The sequence below is a fragment of the Canis lupus genome, chromosome 12 (assembly GCF_048164855.1).
Source record: "Canis lupus baileyi chromosome 12, mCanLup2.hap1, whole genome shotgun sequence".
Taxonomy (NCBI): Eukaryota; Metazoa; Chordata; class Mammalia; order Carnivora; family Canidae; genus Canis; species Canis lupus.
The window spans coordinates 33,765,349-33,780,329 of record NC_132849.1 but is presented as its reverse complement, the minus strand read 5'-3'; the positions used below and the strand labels follow the sequence as shown (position 1 = coordinate 33,780,329).

Below are 14,981 nucleotides of genomic sequence, written 5' to 3'. Positions count from 1 at the left end.
AATAAAATCTTAAAAAAAAAAGATGGGACGTCTGGGTGGCTCAGCGGTTGGGCACCTGCTTTCAGCTCAGGGTGTGATCCTGGAGTCCTGGGATCGAGTCCCACTTCGGGCTCCCTGTATGGAGCCTGCTTCTCCCTCTGCCTGTGTCTCTGCCTCTCTCTCTCTCTTTCAGGAATAAATAAATAAAATCTTAAGAAAAAAAGAATTTAATGAGATAATTTAAACACATAGCATAGGATATAATGAATAGTTAATGCTTAATAAATATTAGTTATTTATTACATGATTTAATTTTATTAGATTAAGAAGTATATATGTAATGTGCATATGAATACATATATATACTCACACATAGAATCAGTGGTTGATGATATTCTTAGTGACTTTATTTTCTTCCCTTTGCTTATTTGTACATTTTAAATTTTCTATAAAAACATTTTTTAATTTTCCAATTAAGAGAAAAATATAATAAAATTTTCCAGATTGATAACGCCTACCACTGCCACAAGTATGGAAAATGACCACTTTCTCATATCACTGCTGGGGAGAAAACTTGCCAAATCTTTTCTGAAGATTGCTTTGGCAATAAGTAGCAGAAGATTTTGCAGACTGTCTAACTCAGCACTTCCATTTCTAGCTATTTATCAGATGAAGATATTGTACAGAATATATACATAAAGAATTATCTTTATAAATGTTCAGTACATCAATTATGAGAGCAAAAACTAGTAATAACTAAATCCTACATATGAATTATGGTCTTGGGAAACCAAAAGATCATTTCGTAGAAAACTATTTAATGAAATTATTAAAATGTTGACAATATATTTCAGTGACAAAGGGAAAAAATTATGACCATATTATTTTATTTTTGTAAAACACACAAAGTTGTTTAAAAAATATAAGTGGTGACAGTTATTATCTCTGTGTTGTTGGATCATGAGTGACTTCCTATTTTCTTATTTGGGTTTATCTGCATTTTCCAGATTGCCTATGAGGAACCTAAATTATTTTTGGAAATTGAAAAAGCCAATGCTATTTTTAACATGCTCAACACAGAGAATTTGAAAAATATAAAATTTTATATAGAAGAAAGTAACGATTTTACCACTTAGGGCTATTACTAATAATGTGTTAATTCTTTTATGTAAATGTGTAATCTGTCACTCCTCCCTCCTACCCAGGTTAGGATCATACCACGTACAATGTTTTGTATTCTGTTTTTTTTTTTTTCCTAAAACTTAACTCTGTATCATAAATATCTCCCTAAGTTTTGAATACTTTTAAAAACAATGTTTAAAAAAAACAAAGACCGGGGCAAACTGCAGGAACTGATGTATAAAGATTCATTACAAAGTGCACAAAGCAAGCTGCAAAGCCATATTATAGGGTGATCATATAAGATAGTCACCAAGCACATAATTTTGATTATCCCGTAAGAGGAGGAATTTTGGGGAAATAATTGGAGGCTTAAAATTTTAAAATAATGTGGATATTATTATTTCTTTGATCAGAAAAGTGATACTGTTTTAAAATAAATAAAAACTACATTTTTAAAGTGCTGTACAATATTCTACTATTCCCTAAAATTTCCTTTTGGATATTTGGATTTGTTTCCACCTTTTCATTATATAAATAATGATCATCCTAGGATGAATATCTTTGTTTTCAAGCCCTTTTCTGAGCTCCTTATATCCTATGACAAATTTGAAGAAAAAGTCCTAGATCAATTTGTGTGTACTGATCTTAAAGTATTCTGCTTAAAACATATGCTTGTACATAAATGTATGCCTATATATAAAGAGTAACAGATTTAACTTTCTATTTCTTAATAAAAATCAGCAAGACTGCTTAGTTTATGGCCTTCAGTTTACTCAGAGAATTTCTCATGGGAAAAACATACTCTCTTTTGAAATATATTTCAGAGTTTTATTTGAAAACTCCATTAGAAACTTTGAAAACTGGCTAATAGTCTACAACAAAGAAATGGAGGCAATAGATCAATGTTCTTGCATTAAGCTAATGTGATGCAGGCCAATTCACTAACAGTACTCTGACATGGGATTCAGAAAAGAGATTGTAAAAAATAAAAATTAAAAATTAAAAAAGTCATTAATGCATGGTTTTATCCTCTATCCTATTTTAAAACATAAATATAAGGGCGCCTGGGTGGTTCAGTCGGTTAAGCATCTGGCTCTTGATTTCAGCTCAGATTATGATATTGGAGTCCTGAGATGGAGCCCTGTGTTGGGCTCGGTGCTTAGTAGGGAATCTCCCTGAGGACTCTCTCTTTCTCCCTCTGCTCCTCCCCCTGCTCTCACACATATATGTGCTTTCTCTCTGTCTCTCTCTAAAATAAGCCAATAAATCTAAAAAAATAAAATAAATATAAATATAGAAAAATGCATATAGAACTAGTCTTTATCAAAAGTGAGTTTTATTGAGGTATAATTCACATATCATAAAATTTATCCCCTTAAAGTACACAATTGGATGGTTTTAGTATAGATATAGATTGTATAACCGTCACCACTGTCTTATTTTAGAACATTTTCATCATTCTTGCTTTTGGAAATTATCCCTCCATTTTATTTTATAATTATTATACATAGACGCTACTTCAAATCCATTATCAAATCAGGCAGCAGGGAGACCACATAGTTAAATAAATAAATACAGTTCTGACAACCCAGTTAACCTGTGTTTAACATTTCTTTTGGCCTTGGCCTTGGCTTTCTTATCTATAAAATCAGATGTTTGGTGAGCTCTCACAAAGGACTCTGATTTAAATTTTTTTTTGTAGCATTCATATGACTGTTCATATTTCATGATAATTTCAGTACCATCCACTTCGGTTAGAGCCAGGCCTTTGCATATACAGAGGAGGAATATGCAGATGCCTTTATTTACAAATGTGATGAGATCTACCCAAAAGAGACAACACATTGTTATAGTTTGGGGCTAGCCAGTTAGCTAAGGACACATGTTATATAGTTACTTTAGTTAAGATTGGCCTTAGAGAAATTACAAATATCAGGGTGTAAGAATTCAGCGAAAATTGAAAATGCCCCAAAGCAAGGGACCTGGCTTCAGACAACTAATGCTTACCACCTTTAAATGCAAAAATAAGTGAAAAGTTTGGCAGAAGTTTTCTGAAAATTTAAAAGCCGGCTCTGCCCAGTCCTGGCTACCTTTGTGAACCTAAGATTTCTTACTTGTAAAATGTGGCTAACAATACCTATTTACTCCCATATTGGGGAGAGTATGTATAAAGCATCCAGTCGTCCAGTGCCTGACATCTGAGGAGGGCTTCACGTAATTTAGTTCCCTTGGATCAGTTAATCTACCAAGAACATAAAGGTCATCAGAAAAGAGGTGGTACGGAGAAGGACAATCATCATATGCTTTCACTCATATGTGGAATATAAGAAACAGTGAAAGAGACCTTAAGGGAAAGGAGGAGAACTGAGTGGGGAAAATTAGAGAGGGAGACAAACCATGAGAGACTCCTAACTCTGGGAAACAAAGGGTTGCAGCAGGGGAGGTGGGTAAGGGAATGGGGTGACTGGGTGACGGGCACTGAGGAGGGCACTTGGTGGGATGAGCACTGGGTGTTATACTATATATTGGCAAATTGAATTTAAAAAAAGAAAGAAAAGATATGGTAATATATAATGCAATATATGATACATGCCTAAATCAGTGAAATTAAGGATTAATCGAAAGAGCCATGGATGCCTGGATGGCTCAGTCAGTTAAGCGTCTGCCTTTGGCTCAGGTCATGATCTTGGGGTCCTGGGATTGAGCCCTGAGTCGGGCTCCCTGCTCAGGAATCTGCTTATCCCTCTCTCTTTGCCCTCCCCCAACCTCCTGCTCGTGTTTGCACTCTCTTTCTCAAAAAAATAAATAAGTAAAAATCAATAAATAAGATCTTTAAAGAGAAAAAAAACATAATTTGCCTCCATAATGCATCAATGATTTGTATTTCAAGCATGATAGCTGCTTTATATTTAGAATATTGATTTAAAATATTTCTTTCCTTTCTACGACATAAGGCTTGAGATTTCTATTACTACTTAATGCTTCTCTCTAGCTTTGATCCTATCAAACTTCCTAAAATATCCAACTGCATTGGTCATTGTTGCTCCCTTGTGGGTTTAGAAATTCTGAAAATTAAGGGGTGCCTGGCTGGCTAAGTCAGTGGAGCATAAAGCTCTTAATCTTGGGGTCCTAAGTTCCAGCCCCATGTTGCAGGGTAGAATGTACTAAAAAAATAACCTTAAACCCCGAAATTTTGAAAATTAAAACAACAAACAAACAGAAAACACCATGTAAATTTGTGCCACATAGGTTCTGATGGTTAACAAGTTGATATAAAATTAAAATATTGTAAAAAATGTTCAAGGATTTTATATACTGAGATCCCTGGAAAATCTGCAAGCAATGTTACCTCGATGGAGTCTTCTTGCAGATCTTGGCCAAAGATTTACTTTAATCCTTAGGAACTGTGCAATTTGAAAATTGAAGTTTCAATTTCACCTGTACTTAATAGCTATCTGCCAGCCTTATGTGTTCTTCCTTGTTGATGTTACTGATCAAAGGATGTGCACTTATTGGGCAAAAATGGTACTTTCCCTCTTCAGAGTGGCATCCAGCTTATCTATTTATAGTATGCCATAATCTATGGCAACAAGTAGTTTAAAGTGCTTACAAAGGCAAAACAAAACAACAGCAAATCCCAAGCCCAGTGTTGAATATAACGTAAACTCTCTAATACCTCTTAAATATTTTTGGATTGCTGAAAAATTGACAGCAGGGCTCCTGCAAAGCAACTGCACCCTCAGGATTTTGCACTTGCCACCATGGAGCTAGCTCTCTGTAGCAGACAGGTTGGAGAAAGGAGATCTTAGAGTAGCTTGGGACGGTGGAAGAATACAGGACTAGTTCCTTCTTTGTGAAGCAGACAGAGCATGATCCCTACCTGGGCTCTTTCTCTGTCCTCACTTCTCCATTCAATCTGTGACAGACCTGAGAAAAGGAGGGAAAGAGGACACATATACGGGACAAGAGAATAATGACAGCTGTTTATATCATTTCACAAAATATCTCTTGGTCAGAAGGATCCTTAAAAACATAGAGCTAGAACCTATTGCCCTTTGCCCACTTAGCTCTGGTGCATGCTCTTTGTTAGGAATGATGCCTGAGTGTGGCACTAGTAAATACCTGAAGCCCACAGTTTGCTGTCAGCATATTTCTACCTCCATTTCTTACCCCCTGTGGTGGCCTCCACTCCCAATCCCTAAAGAGAGACCAGTGCTCTGATGTTGCCCTGTAGCCACTCAATAGTGTCACCCAGGGAAGCCCACATGTCCATTTTCTCAGCATACTGATGACAAACAGCTCTTGGGAAAGCTATTCCTTTAAATAAATTCACACAAAAATCCCAACTGGTACTTTATCTCCCTAATCTTCTCAGTGGAATTACTCTGGAACCCAGATGGATTTCTAAATGTTAAATATTTAAAGTAGAATGAGGAAGAGATTTTTATCTCTTCTAGGCCAAGCAGCTTCTGGGCAGAATTAGTCATGGTCTTGCTCTATTTCAAGTGTAAAGGCTCAAGATGCAGGGGAAGGCAAACTGGTGAGTGCCAGGGCAAGAGGGAAGAGGTCCTTTGTCCTTGGTTGGAAGTCCTGAGAGCTGTCTAGATGCTAACCCTGCAGAACTTCCTGGAGTTTGGGGCAACAGTAGCCCTGAATTACATTATAGAATCTGGATTTGGAAATGGAAAAGGGGACTCCCAACAGATCTCTTGAGGCCAACTCATGGCTAAGAACCTGTGATTTAGAGGACACATTTGATGGAATCAATTTTGGTGAGGGATTTTTCTGCTAAAAGTGATCACATTAAAGGAAGAATAAAGAGTATGACATCTAAAGAGATGTCAGTCTCTAAAACAAATGTGTGTGTGTGTGTTTAAGCAAGCTCTACACCCAATGTGGGACTTGAAGTCATGACCCTTAGATCAAGAGTTGCATGCTCTACTAACTGAGCCAGCTAGCTGTCCCTCTAAAACAAATATATTTTAGAGACTTGTTTGAATTCAATCTAAGATTATTTTCAAACTTATATAAGGTAGTGCTGGTGTTTTACAGAGGATTCTTATATTTTAGACTAAATACAGTATGATTTTTTTCTGACCTGAAAATTGCAGGTAGTAGAAGGGGGAGATTAGCCAAACCTACAGGGGAGGCAATTGGATATTGGAGGAATTTCTGCTCTTTTCTGTCAGAGTAGAAAGTGCAATGATGGGTTTTTGGTGAAGGAAGAAACTAATGACATAGGATAGGGATTTAAATCCAAGAAAAGTAAATGTGTAGAAAGGAGGATAATTATGCAAGAGGAAGGGAGGAACGGTGGAAAGGTGATCTTGAGATGAGGACTATGGCAGGACAAGTGACAAATGCCAATTCTTCCCCTAGATGCAATTCTGACAGTTCCTCTCCTTTTTTGTTTTTCCTTTCACTGCAGGCATTCCTCAAAGATTGGGACTTTTTTTCTCACTCACAGCAGTGCCTCACAAATACAAATTGTTCATATGATTTCCTTGCCAGGACACACACACATTAAATGAAGACTTCGGTCTCTAGCATTGGTCTCTTGCCTTTTTTTTTTTTTTTCTTCTGTAGTTGAATTTCCAATAGCTAACCATCCTGGACACACACAATACCAAATTTGCTTTGTGTATTCCCATTCCTAAAATGCTTTTAAAAAAGATTTTATTTATTTATTCATGAGAGACACAGACAGAGAAAGGCAGAAACACAGAGGGAGAAGCAGGCTCCATGCAGGGAGCCCGATGTGGGACTTGATCCGGGGTCTCCAGGATCAGGCCTTGGGCTGAAGATGGCGCTAAACCAGAGCCACCAGGCTGCCCCCTAAAATGTTTCGTAATCAAAATTTAGTTGTACCTCCCCAGCCAATTCTTCTATCTCTGATGATTCAACCCCTTAGGAAATTTCTTGGGAGTTATGGTCAGATTATGATTCTGATGTTCGTGTCTTCTCTACGTTTTCTGGTGAGGTCTTAATAAGCCCATCAGGCTGTTTCTTCTTGGTGGCTATATATTTCCTTGAAGGCTTATTTTTTTCTGTGTCTGCCTAGTACTTGATAACTTGATAGTGTTTGCTAGACAATAAGCAAACATTTTTAATAATGTCAATAAATTCAACTGACGTAAAAAGAAAAAGTTGGCATTTCTGTCTGCTGGAAAATAAGGGCCTTTTCCTGTTGGAAATGCACAAGCCACTACATGGAAGATATGAGCAGTTGAGAAGGATGAGGTCTCACACTTTTTGGGAGGAAACATGGCAACCACTGTCTTTAAAAAAAAAAAGTCTAGATTGTTGGGGAGCATGGTGGGGGATGGGCAAATTAGGTGAAGGGTATTAGGAAGTACAAATTTCCAGCTAGGAAATAATTAAGTCATGGGGATGAAAAGTACAGCACAGGGAATGTAGTCAACAATATTGTAATGACTTTATATGGTGACAGCTGGTAATACACGTACTGTGAGGAACACTTCAACCCATATATAAATGTCGAATCACTATGTTGTATGCTTGAGACTGTTATAGTATTGTATGTCAACTCTATTTCCATTTAAAGAACAATAAATAAGTGAAATAGCAAAAATTCTCTTGATTTCTTTCAAAGGGCTAGATATTTTAATTTTTTTTTAATTTTTTTTATTTATTTATGATAGTCACAGAGAGACAGAGAGAGAGAGGCAGAGACATAGGCAGAGGGAGAAGCAGGCTCCATGCACCGGGAGCCTGATGTGGGATTCGATCCCGGGTCTCCAGGATCGCGCCCTGGGCCAAAGGCTGGCGCCAAACCGCTGCGCCACCCAGGGATCCCTCAAAGGGCTAGATATTAATGTAGAAGTTAATATATTCCCAAACCCCAGAAGGTAATAAAAGTAATAATCAGTCATCATATACTCTATTACAAAGCACATTAACATCATTGTTTCATGTAATACTTCTCATGACCTCAGGTATTAAGATTCTCATTTCAGGTAAGTGTTATTATTCTCACTGTAGAGTTGAAGACATTGATGATCAAAGGTCATGACCTGAAAGTGGCAAAGCCAAAATATGACCTCTGGTAGGATGTCTTTCTGGTTCAGAGAGAGGGAAAATGTGGAAAGATGATGGAACCAGTCATCCTGAATACTCAAAGGTGCTAGAGACCTTTCTGAATGAGGAGAAACTCTTTTTTTTTGTGAAATTTAGATAAGCCTTTTCCCTAAAAGCACAAAGATGATCACTAACTTGTGTCTGCTAAATGGGAAGATGAGTAAGGAGCACTGGTTAAAAACACTCACCAGTACCCAGACTGACTGACTCTTGTTTTGGGCAAAAGGTTGAAAACTAATAGTCTGGCACCTATACAGTTATCTAACAAAGATGGGAATATTTTTCTTGCAAAAAGAAGGAAAGTTTCTCTTGGGCCACTGTAAAGAGATCAAGTCAATTTCTACCAAGAATGTACTCATGTATTTGTAAAATCCAACATTTGGATCATTTGTTCATTATAGTGTTTTAGATTTCCTGCGTAGGGCAGTTACACACGGTTTATGAGAAGATTTTCCTCTTTTTTTTCTTTTAAAGATTTTATTTAATCATAAGACACACACACACACACACACACACAGAGAGAGAGAGAGAGAGAGAGAGAGAGAGGCAGAGACATAGGCAGAGGGAGAAGCAGGCTCACTGCAGGGAGCCTGATGTGGGACTTGATCCCAGGACCATGCTCTGAGCCAAAGGCAGACGCTCAACTGCTGAGCCACCCAGGCATCCCAAGATTGTCTTCTTTGGAAGCATAGTAGCCTGGACTAAAATAAATAGGATCCAAAGAGAGAGGCCAATGGGTAGCAGAGAAGAATGATTGTCAGATTCTCTAGAGTATATAGAATAAATAAAATCTTAAAAAAAAAATAATGAAAGCAGAAAGATTAGTTCAAAAGAAAATAAAAGAATTGAAGCATCTTTAAAGAATGACCTCATTCATTACTTTACTAATTGTTTTTCTCTCTTTTGATCATTGCTCTAAGTTCTGTCTTGAGCCTCTTCACCTTTTTAAACCTACAACAGAAACCATTGTGATGATTTGGAATTGAAGTTGCAAGAGAATTTCGTATTTTGTAGCTTACATATTAGGAAGGGTCAGAGAACTATTTTGATGAATTGAAAGAAAAAGAATCTTACAGCCTCAAAGTGAATGTTCTCAGGGATAAGCATCTATTGGGTTGGACTGGAAAAGATTTTGTTAATTTCCCCATTTGTGAAAATTGCCAACGCAAGGCACAAAAAGGAATAGTTGCTACATCAACTGTTCAGATAGTCCAACTGCGAGGAAATGAAATAAAAGGTTCTGAAATTTATATATGAATATGACAGTTTCTCTCATTTAAATACAAAGTATTAGGCAATGGATTAATAGGTGAGTTGAACAAAAATAAGGAGACAGAAATATTTCTAACTTTTATTAAAATAAGCTAAAGAACATATTTAGATTAAGTTATATATACAAATAAGGTCACCAAAGTATTTAAGCCCATATTTAGGTTTTCTAAATATCTTAAGCTAAGTTTTTAAGATATTATGTATATTTAACACAATAACTAAAACTGCTTTGTAGTAAATTGTTTCTGTACTATAAGTTGTCATTATGCTAATGATCATGTGCTAATTAATACTACAGCTACAATTTCATGTGATTTGAAATAGACCTACTTCTATACTAATATATTCTATACTAATATATTCTAAAACCATAAGCAGACACAACATTTTCAATGTGACTGTATTGAGAGATATGGTCAGTGACTAGTGTACACAACAGAAAAGAAAAATTTTAACTTTATAAATACAAGTTGTTTATATTCCTTTTAAGTAGGATAACCAATTCTTCGCTTGAGTAGATTATAGGTTAAATATAAAGTAGACTGAACCTGAGTCTCCGCTGCTCAAATATAAAACAGGTATAATTCAATATTTGTAGAATTCCCTTAAGTTACCATTTACTGAACGCATTAAAAGTTTTGCTGAAGTTAGAGATGTCCTCAGTGTTCTTTGCCTTAATGGATATCTTAAATTAGTATTTCATAGCATATGTGTCATTTCCAAGCTAATTAGAGTTAGATTAAAAATCAAAGAATGATTATATAGTACTCTGCATTTTAAAAGCACACCTGTTTTATTTACATTAATTAAAATTTGGTGATAATTAGCTTTAAAAAATCCACTTTAGTTTATAAAATTGAACCTCCATTAGATAGTTGTCTGCAAACTACTACTGACTTGATAGAAAGAACTAGGAGGGGGTGGTTGTGTGTGTGTGTTGATATGAGTGTGAAAGCAAGCAAGCAAGAGAGGGATCAGAGACAGGGAAGGAGAGAAAGATCTCCTAGCTCCTGGCTAGATCATAAAATCCAAAATTTATCTTAATGTTGTTAATGAGAAACAATCTCTAGAAAGTCTCTTCTAGTGGGAGAAAGGTCCAGGACAGAAACACCATGTGGAATTCTCCATCGCACATAGGTCCACAGCTGAACGGGAGCCCTAGACATCCCCTAGCTTATCTCTTCCCTTATTTTACAAATGAGATAATGAAGGCACAGCAAAGTTACTTGTTGTGACCAGGCTACATGGAGAATTGCAAGCCAGTAGAGAACCTAGTGTCCTAACACCCAGACCAAGTGATAATTCTATTATTCTTTAACCTATCACTTGTAAAGACTTTGTCTTCTACTAAAACAGGAATGACGTTGTTGAGTTCATGATTTTAATAGAAAACAAATGCCACACCTCCACACACATCCACACCCAGAACATTACTTTATCATATAAGTGGCGTTTTATCTTCATGCCTTAATTGTATGCATCACAAATCTGTATATTTGTATGTAATGCGTACATATGCACTATAAATCTGAATCTGTGATTCAGCTAATGCCTTACACTGACTTCCTAATTTTTTCAAGATTTTAAGGTTTATGGAATTTTAGGCTCACTCTTCTTCCAGTAGTTTTAATTAATAAAACATTTTGGGGTGTGTGTGTTTTATTTTTTCTTTTGAGAATTCTGTGCCATTCAGGTTGTTCCAAAATCAGGATTGGAAATCACTGGTAGTGACAAATGACTGAGAAAGTGCCATCTTTTTGAAAAACTGTAATTCTGGGGCAAATAAGCTAAAGAAGCATAACAATTCTTCAGAGTTGATAATTTTTTTCAGAATAACATTAATTTTCTTAGGTCTTATAGTTTGGGAGATCTGCAGGAGCAATGAAAGCAATGACACGACTAAGTTAGAAGGGGGACAGTCTATCCTCTTCTTGCCTTTTTCTTTCCTGCTCGAGAGCTTCATTTATACCCCTTACTCAATTATGTCCCTAATCCAAAGCATGCAAAGAGCCCCTTGACAACAACTTTTTAACGATTCAATATAGTTAAAATAATCTTCAAAAAGTGACCCCCTAAAAGGGCTTTGTGTCTGGGAGCAAGTTGGAACAAGTGCATTCAACAGGACTGAAATGCAGCCCAGAGGCAAAGTCCAAGCCAGTAGCCTTCCAGGGCTGATAAATGTCTAATGAATTGTCTTTTTCTATGGTATATTTCCTTCTTCCCTGAAGAAGCAGGAGCACAAAGAACTAAAGACTGCATTTTTAGTGTTCTGTAAAGTGCTCTGCAAACAAAACAAAACACAAACAAAATGAACTGCTTGGCTGTTTGGAGTTTCTCAGGTCCAATGTGGAAAGTCTGAGGAAACCAGGGTGCAAAGACATCATGCTGGGGCGGAGAGAGGGAGAGCATTCAGGCAGTGTCACTCACCACAACGGCACAGTATTTGGACAGCACCAGGAAAGAGCTCTACACATAAATTAAAAAGCCTGAAAGCTGGCATGCGTGAGACAGGTGCAGGTAAGCCAGAAACTTTACGAGGATGTAAAGGAAATGCATGGTTACAGAATCCTGTGGGCTTTTGTGATGAGCTTGGTAGGTTTTACAAAAGTCATTACTTAATTTGGGCACTATATGCTGAAGTGCAACTGTCTTCCATGTGGCTGAGAAATGCAAGGGAGTATGTGTAGTACCTAAGTGCTAAATGGGCACTTAAAACAGAAAAGAATTGCAGGTTGAGGTCTGCATGCCTGTGTGATTCAGAGGTGGCAGTGCTACAGGGCCTGGGTCACCAGGCGAAAGTGCCTGTGTGCAAATGTTACTCAGAAGATTGTTTTTTGGGAGACACCTGGGTGGCTCAGTGGTTTGGCACCTGCCTTCGGCTCAGGACATGATCCTGAAGCCCCGGGGATCGAGTCCTGCATCAGGGTCCCTGCACGGAGCCTGCTTCTGCCTCTGCCTGTGTCTCTGCCTCTCTCTCTGTCTGTGTCTCTCATGAATAAATAAAATCTTTTTTTTTTTTTTTTTAAAAGGAGGTTGTTTTTCTTCATAGTAAAAGGATGGCAAAGAGCATTTTCCTAAGCATTAGATGCTTTCTCCACTCTCCTCCCCAGTGATCTCTAAATGATGGATTTGTCTATGGAAAAAAAATTGCGAAAGTAAAATGCCAGTTTGCATTAATTCTTACATGTAAGCAAAAATAAGAAAAGGCAGTCACCTATCAACCCTTGCCAAAAAGTCCATCATCGTTTGAAGCATGATTATAAGCAAAATGGGAACTAGGGTTGTGTGCTGTATTTTGAATTTCTGAGTGTGTGTGTGTGTGTGATACAGTCTAGATATTTAGGAAAGCTGGTGCAGTATGAGTAGCTTGGCAGTAAGAAGGCTTACATGATAGAAACACTATGAAAGTTAAAAAGAACTCTCAGCAAAGTTGCCTTTTATCTTTTATTTCTCATTTTCCTTGTTCCTGTAGTATTATTTAATTAAAAATGCAAGAAACATACAAATCTGAAGAGGCACAGTCTTGATGATAAAATGACTATAAGCAGACCACAGGAGCTTATATTCACACTAAGCTCTTAAATGACTAAATAAGCCCACTTAGAATGTTCTTCCAGTGAGCAAGAAAATATTATTTAGATGCCACAATTCCTAAGTGATGCTCCCATATAACTGAAGAAGATTCTCTAGAAGTCTACATAGCCATGTTTATAAGTGCAATAAACTTTTAGAGTTGAACATAAGACATTAGTGTGTTTTCCTAAAACAATTTATGCTTGGTATATAGGTGCTAGACACACGGCATCTTTGGACTTATGGGTATTTGCAAAATCTGACAATGTTAAGGTAAGCATGCCAGACCCAGGAGCAGAAAAGAGTTAGTGAAACAATCTTAACATTTATTGAGACATCACTGTTTTGTGCCTTTATGCCAGACAGTGATAGAGAACCCCATGCTATTATTTTACATGAGTTTCTTGTTAGCAAACTAAAAGCCCTTTAAATAACTTCATTCTTAGATGTCTAGGATAAAAGGCACCTACCATGATGTTTCAAAACTAATAAACATATATTTATATATTTGTACATATGTGTGCATGTATGTGGGTATATCTGTCAAGTTTACTTGGGAAATATCCCAATGTAAACTGGGCCTACCTATTGTGATGTTTGCTTGCTTCCTTTTATTGGTAGAAGACACAGAGCAGTTAACTGAAAGATAATCTTTCTGCTGTTAGAAGCATTTACAAACCTGATGTGATCGTGATATACCAGTTTAGGGCTGCAAAAGCTCACAGAAGCTGTGGATTCAAATGTTTGGAAGAGTATTGGCAGTGAACTATTTAGGACACACCCCCAACAGGATACATCCAGGTACTGAAATGATTGAGCCAGGAAAAAGAATAAGAAACTATGATGTTCTAAAGGACAGCATTAGAATCAGCAGTCAGTTATCGCAGGGGATTATGTCAGGAAGATGGTAATTCCTTGTAGTGTAGCCACCTTATTTGCTGTGTTGAATGTATGGAATTTTCTCTGGCTAGCATTAAAATTAGAATCATCAATGTCTCACGAGACAGAGAAAGTAGAGTCTGCCCTGAAATCGAGGGATAAACCTACATGACATTTCAAAGTTCCCTTCCTCCACCAATATAAAATCCAGCATTACTCAACAGAGTTACAATAAGAGTGAATTAAAATGCAGAAACATAATGTCATTCCTTAGACAAACAACAGCTAGGCAAGATATTTGATAATGTTCTAAGACATTATGTAGTCAGGTAAGCTGAAATGACATATGTAAATCTTTTTTTAAAAATCAACATACAAGCCCACAAATTCTCAATATAAATTGCCTCGGGAGGGGCTGCTCTGATGAAATTGAAAATGTCTCCTCCATATGTGCAGTTTCAGACTCTATAACATTTAAAGAAAATGTTCTAAAAGATAAAGTTGGCATATAAAAAGCACGGGCAGAGGAATCAGTAATGATCAGAGCAAAACAATTCTAGAAGGCATCTTAATTTTCATATGGCTCATTTGCATCTGAAACACTGAGAATTCCTATCTCTCTTGTACAAAAATGTGTACATATTAAATTACTTTCCACTTGAAAGAACATTTTCCTAAATGTTTGGAAGATGATCAAATTTTAACTGGAGGACTTGTTTTCTTCCATCAGGTGTGGGGGAGATGTGGCTTCCTGGTATGAGAGGCAACAGTTGATTCTAATAGCAGAACAAGACAAAAATAAGAAAGTAAATGGAAAATAATTCCTATTTGTACAGTTTGATTTAAAGATGATAAAACAAAAAGGATACACATGATACAAAGATGTCAAAAGACATCAATTTAAAAATCAAATAGGGTTACCCTTCCAAAAATTGTGATACTCTGATACTTGAAAATTAGGTTCTATTACTTATTCTATTACTATACTTATTATTACTTATTCTAGGATCCTCAAGGGTGTAGCTGATTTATTTCAGTACATTCATTTCTGAGTATCT

At 36.7% G+C, this 14,981-nt stretch overlaps 1 protein-coding gene and 1 long non-coding RNA gene across 13 annotated transcripts in view; one reads left to right on the top strand and one right to left on the bottom strand.

Moving 5' to 3' along the window:
- CDKL4 (cyclin dependent kinase like 4) overlaps positions 1 to 14,981 on the bottom strand; it is an 82,587-nt gene that overhangs the window by 13,784 nt on the left and 53,822 nt on the right. For 8 of the 11 annotated variants that reach the window (XM_072770449.1, XM_072770444.1, XM_072770448.1 and 5 more), the window contains 2 exons: positions 4,982 to 5,028; positions 2,421 to 3,343 (listed from right to left, as the gene is read on the bottom strand). In XM_072770449.1, the coding sequence (XP_072626550.1) occupies positions 3,229 to 3,343; positions 4,982 to 5,028 (162 nt within the window). In that variant the 3' untranslated portion in view covers positions 2,421 to 3,228. Of the gene's footprint in view, positions 1 to 2,420; positions 4,877 to 4,981; positions 5,029 to 12,901; positions 14,700 to 14,981 lie in introns of those variants that run through there. The other 3 variants (XM_072770451.1, XM_072770454.1, XM_072770453.1) reach the window with 3 other exon arrangements.
- The window catches only part of LOC140601486 (uncharacterized), a 66,197-nt gene that overhangs the window by 35,660 nt on the left and 15,556 nt on the right, over positions 1 to 14,981 (top strand). The gene's annotated exons all lie outside the window — the stretch shown is intronic.